This window comes from Conger conger, chromosome 11, assembly GCF_963514075.1.
Source record: "Conger conger chromosome 11, fConCon1.1, whole genome shotgun sequence".
Classification (NCBI taxonomy): Eukaryota; Metazoa; Chordata; class Actinopteri; order Anguilliformes; family Congridae; genus Conger; species Conger conger.
In genome coordinates, this window is record NC_083770.1 from 19,947,813 (window position 1) to 19,958,381 (window position 10,569).

Sequence of the window (10,569 nt, forward strand, 5' to 3'; positions counted from 1 at the left end):
CAGCCAGATCCCGCTTCTCCACAAGTGCAGTTTCTGCGACAACAAAGAGTCCCTTTTCAACCCCGATACCCCACTATCACCAGAGGCCACAAGTATTCCTGCCACTACTGTAATTCCAGGACTGTACACCCTAGCAGATTTCTTAAACTGCAAACCGTTGGACAATTAAAGCAAGTGTACAGGATAATTTGTTAGAAAAGTCAGCCTACACAAGACTTCTTTATGGTGATTTTAGTAGCACTTATGGAACAGCTGACAAATGAAGACATAGCCTGGAAAATGGAGATATTAGCTCCCTTCTCCTCAGTGAAGAACCACTCCATACATTTATTGAACATAAAAGATCTTCCAGAAACTTAGCTTGGAGCATAAGGCAAGAGACAACAAGCATGTTGCCATGGCAATATCTCCAGTGTTTGGTCTTTACAGAGGAAAACATTTTTTTTTATTATTACAGTGCCCTCAAATGAGGCTGACTTCATAATTATGTAATAAAGTGGGTGTGTAGCTTATATATAGAGTATGTTCACAGTCTGTGTTGGTAACTTAAATCTATTCAACAGGCTGTTGGATTCATCTTCAGGAGAAATGGGAAGAGGACAATTTAAAATGAGGCATATTACACGCATTTGAATCAGTCTGCAAAGAAGTACGAAGCAAAATTCTACCAAAACATACATACTTAAGACACACAGTGTTAGATCAACTCTTACAGTGAACATATGGTCCTTATTCTACTCATGTGCATTATTTTAGAACGGACTTTACATTGGACAGCTTACTGTGTATCACTCTTCCCTGACATTGCCAAATATCCAACAAGGCATAAGGTAAGGAGCTAAAACCTCATGCCACAGAGAGATTCTGTGAGACAGACACAGCAAAGGAGTCTCGCTTGTGGACGTTAACAAGCCAACACCAAAGAAAATGGATGGCAAACCATATGGATATCTGTGAGCATACAACCTTCCCAGAGCCATTACAACAGCTCAACCCCACCCACTGACAGCACAGTGGACCTGAAGCCTGTGGCAATCTGACAGCTCTTATATCACAGTAAGATTCAGCAAGAGTGAATTACACAGATTGCAGCCTTTTTACATACATTCCATTCAAGCAGATTACAGTCCCACCAGGGAATTTAACCAATCGCCTTTTGGAACCAAACACCATGCCCAGTGACCTAGCCAATAAGTAAATTCTTCCAAGCCTACAATGTACAGCACGGGTGGGCAAGTCCAGTCCTGGAGAGCCGGAGTGTCTGCAGGTTTTTGTTTCCACCAATTACCCTGGCTAAAAGATCAGACCACAGTAAAGCATTTAATAAAGGGGCAGAAGAACAGTATTCATGACAAGCACATGTCATTCATGTGCTTGTCATGAAATGTAGCTAAAACCTGAGATGGTGTAAATGTTAAGGCTAATTAAGTAATTAAAGCCATAAGTTAGCATGAAAACCAGAAACAGATACAGCCCTCATTGCTCACCTGATGTACAGTATATTCATACATTCTAGACCTGATGGTTGACAAAACAGAGGTAGAAGAGAAAATGTGTCAAAGGTTAATCAATGCAAAAATATCAGCATTGAGCATTGAAATCAAATAGAACAGCAATGTAGTTTGCACAACACTGCCATCTAGTAGGTGACTGATATATTGCACTTGATATGAATTCTAAAATATATCCAAATATTTAAAAGTGTACATGTTCAAAATGCAATTCCTTATTCACTATCAGATTTAAATTATTTTCTTAATTCTGAATTGAATTAAAATAACAGTTTTCATGAACCAGATGAGTAAACAGTAAAAAATAAAAACAAAAACATGGATACAACAGTTATTTTATTCATTCATTTACAAAAAAATATAAAACTTCATATAAAAAAGAAGACAAGGTTACAGTGAGAACGCTAAACAGACACTATTCCAATAACCATCCAAACCCACTGTTCTCTCTGGCACAAGGACCTGAAAGCAGAGACGAGATCAAAGTGAACACAAAATCCATCTTATACCAAGCACAACATGGCTGTCCTTCATTCAGTAAACCTTGTGTCTCCATATTAAAGCTTCAGTGAATGCAAAATGGACTCCCATGCATTTGATGCTGAATTGTATAGTTAGGAAACTTTATTAGGTAGGCTCAACGTAAAACTGAGGAGATGAGGATTCAAATCTCAGGTGAGGTACAGCCATCACACCCTTGAGTAAGATAGGATATGGAACTGTTGCTGCAAATATTCATCCAAAATTAATATGCAAACGGAGTAAACTGTTCCACACAGGGGTATCTGCTAGGTAAATTAACTACCGCCATCGTACCTGTGAAAGTCAGCGGTATGAGAACTCTTCACCTGGGGTCAGGCCTTTTCCCAGAGCCAGACTCCTCCCGCGCCCGTTTCAGCCCCTGGGGAAACCAAGAAGAAACGCGCCGGGTCACTGACAAACCCAGCTAAAGTTTCTCATCAATTTCAGCTCAGTGACTAAGCACAAAAGGGCTGCAATTTCTCCGTTTAACATTACAGAGGAGAAGCCACAAAAAAGAAATACATTTTGTACAGGATACACAAAGAAGAACCACAAATGGATAGTTTCAGTTTAGATTTTTTATGATACAAGAACAAAAGTAAGAACAATTTAAATTCATTGGCTTGGAGATGAAGTGTTGCATCTGGCCACATTAGTGAGAGTGCAGAAACAAAAAAAATAATAATAGTGTCTGCGGGAAGCGGTCTCTGGGTCCCCAGGCAGAGCCAGAGGACAGCACCCACACAGCGGGCAGAGGGGATGTACCATGTAGTATCCGGTGTGGTATCCGCTCATGTACCAGGACACCAGCATGCAGCTGAGACCTTCCTCATCCTCCACAGCGTCCGGGCCCAGGGGAGGGGGCGGGGGCATCATCTGCCCAATGGGAACAGAGAGATTTACGCTTACGTGCCCGACCAGACGCCACACTGCACTTCAACACAGAACCCTCATATGCAATACTACTATACATATTACATAAATAAAACAGTTATTATGACTTAATAGCTTGAGGAGTTGGAGCGTAACGTCACCCATCCAGAATTAATTGGTGCGGAAAAGGACGGTAGATCTCCCGGAACAGTGTCGGGCAGCCCTGCTCTAGCTGTGCAGTGAGGTGAGCTTTGTTAGTTTGGAGTGAAAACCTACAGGACGGTAGATCTCCAGGAGCAGGGTCGGGCAGCCCTGTCTCATACACTGAGTAAAGGTTGCACTTACCGGGGGACCAAACGACATGCGAGGGGGCCATCCAGGGGGGGCAGCTCCAGGGCCGCCAGGTCTCCGCGATTCAGGCTGCAGGGAGAGAGCGTCTTCAGCGGGACATCTACTTCACATACACCCCCAATGACAGCTTTCACAATGAGAGACTCGAGGAATACACTGGGAACAGTCTGTCTGTAGAACAGCTTATTTCTTTATCTGGCAGTGCAAATGACACATTTTGTCACAGAGCCTCTGGTTGTTTTGGTGACGTTACGTAAACTAACTTAGTTTAATGACCATTTGTGTCGTTCTGTTTGCGTCTGTATAACTAACATACCGTATAGCTTAGTGTTAAACTGGGTAGATTACAAGCTGTCAATCAAATCTGCACTTGTTGAACTTGCTGGCTCACTTGGGACTATACCTTCCCCCACTGGGAAATGAAGGCACATCAATCATGTTTGTGCTGTAATTTGCTCTGGATAAGTGTGTACACTTAATGCCAGTAAAGAAAGAAACACACACCAATAATATAGGTTGGTACAGAGCAGGAGAGAAATCCTGTAAACATACATTAGGTTTCAAAGATAACAATGAAACCACTGTGGCTGTGTGAAAATGACTCTTAATTATACTGTAAAGGGAGATTCCATCTCATTCATTCGTTACATTAATCTGGATGTGGTAGTAGACCGACCTACAGTGGTAAAAAAAGAATGCTATCTAAAATCTAAGCTATGCTAGTTGCCCAGAATAATTGTTTGGCAGGAAAACGTAATTACAGTCTGCCTTATAATGAGATGTAAAATCAGATTACAATAATTAAACAATTTGTTTTTCATGGGAAGAATACGGAGCAGTTTGATCCACAAAGATTGGAAATTTGGGCTCCATCGTGTTCTGTGTGCGTCTTTAACTGTCTTTTTTGTGAAAATACAGTCATTTGTGGACTTGGCTGGTTCATCAGAAATGTGAGTACTCTTAACTACTAAAAGCCATCTTCACATAAGTAATGGTCACCAGAGACAGGTCTTACCGGTCTGAAAGTGGACCCTGTGGGCGGGGCAGAATGGCGGCTAGTGGGCGTGAGTCTGGGTTCAGATCTGGGCCTGTGATTGGGCAGTCGCGAGCTTGAACACGTGTCACTCTCTCCTGTTGAGGACTCGCCCTCTTTCACCTGAAGGCATACAAATGTCTTACTGCCATTTACCCAGCAGTCTTTCCACTCACACTACTGGGAAAAACCACTCACTCTGCATTTTCTTTTTAGACCTTATTGGAGTGCCATTTAATCTTAATAGCCTTTGTTCTCCTTCCTACACAATCTGTGTGTCATTGTATTTGTTCTGATTGAGAGACTTTGTCCGATACAGCAGTATGCGTATCTCACCTTACCAAGACTTTGTACTCAAGAGTCTGACATTTTTAACTTTGTCCAAAAGAAAAATATTGGGTCCTGGGGAACAGTAAAAGTAAAACCCTCTCCACGTGTGAAATATGTTCACCCCACTGACTGCTGCCCCTACCTGATCAGACATTTTGGCTCCATCCTCCTCCACTTCTGAACTGTCAGACAGAAGATCCTCCAGGTTCTGCTCCTCCTTATTTCCATACCGAGTGTACACAACTGTGCAGGTCCCCTTCTCCTTGTTTATTGAGGTGATGGTGGCTGGGTATACTTTACCATCTACAGACCAGAATGCACAGCAGGGCTCCCCAACTCTCCACTGCAAAACAATTTAAAAAAAGGCTTGATTATTTCCATGAAATGCATCTGCCTGGCCTTACATCACCAGAAAATTAAAGATGGAAGACCTGACCATACCTCTCTTGCAGGGATGGCATTACTTCTCTTCCGGCTTCTGTTTTTCTTGTTGCTTTTCCGTTTCTTTCCCGGTTTGCTCAGCTTGCTTTCCTTTGGTGACTCCACGCTCTCCTCTTCATCCTTCAAGGCATGCTAATGATGGGAGGGGACACATTCTGCCATTTTTATACTATAATAACTGAGCATTCAAGGCATAATTCTATCAGTTTAAGCAGGCGAAGAACCTGTCTATTTCATATAGAAAAACTTGGAAAGGCTGTGACTGTGCCAACATTAGTGACTTCTCCTTCACTGGGCATTTTCCATAACCTGGTAGGTGATTACGCAAATGTATACATAGTACCGATGGAATTTTCAGAAGAAGTATTTCACATATGAACTGACAGAAACTATTACATGTTATATGCTGAGAAACAAGAATGAACTGCTGTACATTGTCCTAAAGCGGTCTTACTATTTGGTTTTACCCTTCAGTAGAGCGATAAGGAGGCAAACGACAATGTCCAACTTGCTGCATCTGATCATAAAAAGAACTTGACGTGTTCACAGAACAGAAAGCCTTCCAATTTACATTTTGGAGTACAGCATAAAAACATTTTGACAAAAACATCCCACACCGACTGTTATAATGAGAGTCTTCAGTGGACTCGTCAAGTGACCTTTGGCTTCAATTGCCAGGATGCAGAAAGTCTGAACATAGCCTACTCTTTTACCAGGTGATTCCGTCTTGTCAATGTTGGCTGACTTTTGTGTTGTGCAACATGTCGCCAGTAGACTAGCTAGCTAGTCACCTTGAATGATGCGACAGCTTTATCATACGCCTTTATCAAAGCGGTGTCATCCCAAATGCCAGCATCTTCATTCTGGGGACGTAGAGAGAGAGAGAAGGGGGTAAAACAAGTTAGTGCACAGGTGGCTAGCATGTTACATTAAAAAAATATTTAATAACCCAAGTAATTAAGCTACTATTCTACTCATTTGATAGATACTGATTATATCCCAGTGCGAAAGCAGACATCCGTACTTGCTAGTCGGGTGACGTTAAGTTAAATCGCCGGCAAAGCTATCGTACAGGTTTGGTCACACATGAACAACAATATCATGTTAAATTATTATGATGCACATATGTGCACATACTTTCCCCACTCCACGGTTGAAAACCTGTTCATTACGTGCATTTGCCATGAAGAAACAGGCTGCAGCGTGTCCCGTTGAGCACTTTGGTCGAGCAGCCTACGTTGTCCTTAAATGATGACGTTAATAATACGCGACCACTACGTTTGGAACGTTCGCTTCTGCTGGCTGCTGGGCAACGACTAATCAACCCAACTCGTCTGCCTGTCAGGTTAACGTTGCCGAGTTTGCAGGTTCATTTTCTACATTTTAAGAGATATTTCTTTCGGAACATGATTCATGCCGCGTTAAGTTCCTCCGGAGCTCAGGTTATTTTAGCAGCCTCCAGCGATGAGAATTACCCCCCGGAAAACATAATTGACGGGTAAGTAAGTTTACTAAGGCGACGTCTACACTATTATATTAGCGAGATAGCTAGCTAACGTTAACTTAACAAATTGTATAGCTAACGTTAGCCAATGGTATTCTTAGCAGTCAAGTTTGGTATATCAGCTGATATAACCATTCTTTCCACTTTAGAAATACGGAGTCCTTTTGGATATCTACTGGGATGTTTCCGCAGGAGTTCATCGTCCGCTTCTCGGAGGCAGTGAAAATGTCCCTCATAACCATTCACTCTTACAATGGTAATGACTGTATGACATTGTAAAATGCCTACAGTGGCTCAATTCGAGAATTTACGTTACAGTTACTTGGGCTGTGTGTTTGTTTTTAACACTTCGAGGTTGCTCTAACCTGTCCAATTTTTTCCTTTAGTGAAAAATCTTAGAATTGAGAAAAATACATCAAGTGATGCAACAGATTTCGAACTTATTACACAAAAGGGTAGGTCAACACATTTCTGTCAAGTACACTTTCTTGTGTTATTCAAAGCATACTGCACAATGTATACCATACCTCAAATGTGAATATTGTCAAGCTAATCATTCAATTTTCTGACCAGAATTTGAACACACAGATGGCCACTTACAGGAAAATGATTTTCAGGTAAGTTACGTTTATTTTATTTTAATTTAATTACTATGAATAGGAAAGATTCAGTATAACAACTTCCTTTTTTTGTTTACAGCTCAGTGCCACTACTGCAACGCACTTACGCTTCATCATAACATCTGGATATGATCACTTTGTTTCAGTACACAGTGTTACTGTACAATGAACTCTCCAGTAATTAGAAGCTGAAGCTGGTTGGTGCCTTGCATGGCAGCCAATTGCTGTTGGTGTGTGAGTGTATGAATGAATCAGTGAATGAGAAGCATCAAATGTACAGCGCTTTGGATAAAGGCGCTATATAAATGCCAACCATTTACCATTTAGAATAGATTTAAGATTAGATTAGATTAAAAAGACATTTCTTACTGTATATATTGAGTTTGATAATAGTCAACAGTTATAGACATGGGATTATAACAGTTTTTATATATCTTGTACAGAATTGCGTACGTATTACTTTAATTATGTACCACACTACATCCTTTTTGCCTAATTAAATGTCAAAGAATTATGCTTCAATAAATATTGTTTATTTAAAACAAAATGGTTTGAACAAATCTTCATTTTCACCTGTGGATATTACACAATACTGTGTATAAAGCAAAAAAACAACAACATCCAACTATTTAGTTGATTCCAACAAAGGTAAAAAGAAAAGTACTGTATTCAGTTTCTTCTCGTTCTTATAAACTTAATGCCATACTTGGTTAGTTGGTGGTTCACGCCCCACTGTAGCCACAGCTGTTGGGACCTTGAGCAAGGCCCTTAACCATGCAGTGGTCCAGGGGAGATTGGCACCTACTTAGTCTAATCAACTGTAAGCCCTTTGGATAAAAGTGTCAGCTAAAAACTAATGTAACGTAATGAACCACAAGAATAGGCAGTACTGATGTGGGAATAGAGAACACTTGATGAGAATGAGGTTAAAACTTACACAAACAGAATGCTCAGAGACTCCCGTTTATGTTCTTATTCACCACTTTTGGATTCTGCATTCAGTGGAAATGCCTAATATTCTCTCCTTTTATTCTTCTCCCTTTCCCTCTCCTCTCGTGTGTGTGTATCTGTGTGTGTGTGTGTCTGTGTGTGTATGCGTTTGTGTGTGTGTGTGTAAACTGTGTGCTTGTGAATCAGGCCCATAGAGTGTGTGTGCCTGCGTCCATGTGTGTTTTTGTGTCTATGTGTGACTGATAGGGGTTACCTGTAGCGTAGTGATTAAGGTAAATGACTGGGACACGCAAGGTTGACGGTTCGATTCCCGGTGTAGCCACAATAAGATCTGCACAGCCGTTGGGCCCTTGAGCAAGGCCCTTAACCCTGCATTGCTCCAGGGGAGGATTGTCTCCTGCTTAGTCGAATCAACTGTACGTCACTCTGGATAAGAGCGTCTGCCAAATGCCAATAATGTAATGTAATGTTATCAGTGTGCCAACCAACCCCACTCACATTAGGACCCATCTCTGTGATCACTGATCACTGACTTTCAGATCTTATGAAAATGTCTCTAATTTCTATCTCTACTAACTGAAAGTAAGGCATTTGTAATATCTCTGTCTTACACAGGTTTATGATACAGTACATTTAGTGTGAAGACCTTTATTTTTTTTATACTACAAAACTGAAACATATACCTCCCAAAAACGTGAGTGATTTTCAGATGTTTTAACAGAATAGATGAGTGCAGTTCAAGAAAAAAAACATTACATTTTTGTGCCTATGACCTTCAAAGGACTAGATCATAGCTGTGTGCCAACCAACCTGTGTGCCAACCAGCTCCCTTACTTACGAGTCATATTTATCAGGATTTTTATATAGTTATATTAAATATATTGTTTCGTTGTGTATAGATTATGATATAATTTGATTTTCCAGTGCATTCTTTAGACAGGTCAGCTATTCCGTGTTACGTATGAAAACGCCCACAGGCAGCACCGGCTCCTAACACGTTAATGGAGGAAAAGATGGACGAACTCGTTGAAAATTAAAAGGGTAAACGAGCAAAGCAAACAATACAAATCAAACAAATGTCATCGAAAATGAATCGATGAATCTGCCATTAAGCCGATGTGTTCCTCAGTTCAATAAAACACCTGTGACATCAGGTTTTCATCTTCAGTTTATTCTGAAAATAAGAAAAAGTACAATGATTCGTCTTGCTTATATAAAATGAAAGCACTGTGACGACAACTTTTCATTTAAAAATTATACTTCGCCTACACTACACTGCAAGCTGAGTTTTTAAACTTCCATAGTGTTCAATTTTTGCTACCCATGGAAGGACTTAGTAGGCTATGGCATAGCCGAGATATGAATAAGAGTCTAAGAGATAAGATGGTCTTGTTCTACAATAGATGAGATGTAACTTTTCAGTGATTTCTTTGATAATGAAAGAAGAAAACACAGTCTCTTAACAAATGTATTGATTCGTGTCGCAATATCACCCAATGCCACATTTGTCGTTTAGCCCAGCCCACATTTGACATCAAATGTAAAAAATGGCGAAAACGAGTGGCGAAATTTACACCACAATAAGACGTTTTGATCACAATCATTAATGAAAAAAAACTAAAAAACATTGCAAAATAATGTCCACTAAAACCCCCACAGATAAACAATGATGAATATATACACTTTTTAAAAATAAAAAATATTGTTTTTCCAGTACCGGACAGATAATCACAAGCACCGGAGCAGAAATGAATTGCAGGATATTCTGTACGGACAATCACAGAGTTTTCCGATCCTGGCGCCTTTCCGCAGAGCGCACTGATCCCCTGCTTCACACTGGCAGAAGAAAACCGGATTTCAATACACAAGTGTGTAAAGTGACATACTACGACTCCTACTGCTGCTGCTGCTAATAGTACTAATTAAATCAAAACTTCAATAGTGTTTTCAAACATAATCAGACATATTAATAAGCTATATATTACATTAAAATCAATAATGGAAAATGCTGCCAAATCCTACCATTGGCAATTGTCCATGTTTCTTCCCGTAAAGTGGAAATCTATTGTTTTTCAGTTTTTCGAGGACTCCTTGTAAGGCATGTATCTGTAAATGTAATAAAACAATTAGTTGAACTGTCCTTGAAGCAATTATCTTGAGCATGTTACGGCACAAGTATATGATGGCCTAACGGGTTAATAAAACGACACAACACTACATTTAGAACTCACCAACTCCTTTTCGTTGGAATTATATTCTTGTTGTGGAAAATGTTGCAAAGACCTCGAATCCAACTCAACTCCTCGGCAGAAAGTGTTGAAAATGAAAGCTGCGCAGATCAAGGCAAGACTGCAGACACGGTAGCTGTCCATGGCAATTGCGCACGTCGTATCTCGGAAGATCTTTACTACGAATCGGGCGGAGATTGGTCAT

The 10,569-nt window shown here is 40.4% G+C and overlaps 3 protein-coding genes across 4 annotated transcripts; 1 reads left to right on the top strand and 2 right to left on the bottom strand.

Moving 5' to 3' along the window:
* Positions 1-1,828: 1,828 nt before the first annotated feature.
* smn1 (survival of motor neuron 1, telomeric) lies at positions 1,829-6,363 on the bottom strand. Of its 2 annotated transcripts, none has more exons than XM_061261087.1 (9): positions 6,238-6,363; positions 5,853-5,924; positions 5,062-5,193; positions 4,763-4,963; positions 4,273-4,413; positions 3,252-3,326; positions 2,799-2,909; positions 2,328-2,412; positions 1,829-1,973 (listed from the first exon to the last, which is right to left on the bottom strand). In XM_061261087.1, exons 1-8 carry the CDS (start codon positions 6,244-6,246, stop codon positions 2,356-2,358), a joined length of 798 nt encoding a protein of 265 aa, XP_061117071.1. In that variant the 5' UTR covers positions 6,247-6,363; the 3' UTR covers positions 1,829-1,973; positions 2,328-2,355. The 2 variants fall into 2 exon arrangements, with proteins under 2 accessions (XP_061117071.1, XP_061117070.1); XM_061261086.1 differs by having other exon boundaries at positions 6,199-6,350.
* hspb11 (heat shock protein, alpha-crystallin-related, b11) lies at positions 6,341-7,671 on the top strand. Its single transcript, XM_061261088.1, has 5 exons — positions 6,341-6,559; positions 6,715-6,821; positions 6,952-7,020; positions 7,139-7,182; positions 7,265-7,671. The coding sequence occupies exons 1-5, from the start codon at positions 6,468-6,470 to the stop codon at positions 7,352-7,354; spliced, it is 402 nt and encodes a 133-aa protein (XP_061117072.1). The 5' UTR covers positions 6,341-6,467; the 3' UTR covers positions 7,355-7,671.
* Positions 7,672-9,853: 2,182 nt separating this feature from the next.
* On the bottom strand, positions 9,854-10,541 carry LOC133141257 (cocaine- and amphetamine-regulated transcript protein-like). Its single transcript, XM_061261742.1, has 3 exons — positions 10,368-10,541; positions 10,159-10,242; positions 9,854-9,972 (listed from the first exon to the last, which is right to left on the bottom strand). Exons 1-3 carry the CDS (start codon positions 10,506-10,508, stop codon positions 9,865-9,867), a joined length of 333 nt encoding a protein of 110 aa, XP_061117726.1. The 5' UTR covers positions 10,509-10,541; the 3' UTR covers positions 9,854-9,864.
* Positions 10,542-10,569: the final 28 nt, after the last annotated feature.

Bases quoted from the DNA above. Each gene is read 5' to 3' on its own strand.
- smn1 (XM_061261086.1), bottom strand. From the start codon at position 6,246: ATGGCAAATGCACGTAATGAACAGGTTTTCAACCGTGGAGTGGGGAAA. The intron at 5,194-5,852 runs GTGACTAGCTAG...TCCCATCATTAG, and splicing joins AAGCTGTCGCATCATTCAAG to CATGCCTTGAAGGATGAAGA. The intron at 4,414-4,762 runs GTAGGGGCAGCA...GTATGCCTTCAG, and splicing joins GAGCCAAAATGTCTGATCAG to GTGAAAGAGGGCGAGTCCTC.
- hspb11 (XM_061261088.1), top strand. From the start codon at position 6,468: ATGATTCATGCCGCGTTAAGTTCCTCCGGAGCTCAGGTTATTTTAGCA. The intron at 6,822-6,951 runs GTAATGACTGTA...TTTTTCCTTTAG, and splicing joins AACCATTCACTCTTACAATG to TGAAAAATCTTAGAATTGAG. The intron at 7,021-7,138 runs GTAGGTCAACAC...TTTTCTGACCAG, and splicing joins CGAACTTATTACACAAAAGG to AATTTGAACACACAGATGGC.
- LOC133141257 (XM_061261742.1), bottom strand. From the start codon at position 10,508: ATGGACAGCTACCGTGTCTGCAGTCTTGCCTTGATCTGCGCAGCTTTC. The intron at 10,243-10,367 runs GTGAGTTCTAAA...TTACATTTACAG, and splicing joins ATTCCAACGAAAAGGAGTTG to ATACATGCCTTACAAGGAGT. The intron at 9,973-10,158 runs GTAGGATTTGGC...TTCTTCTGCCAG, and splicing joins AACATGGACAATTGCCAATG to TGTGAAGCAGGGGATCAGTG.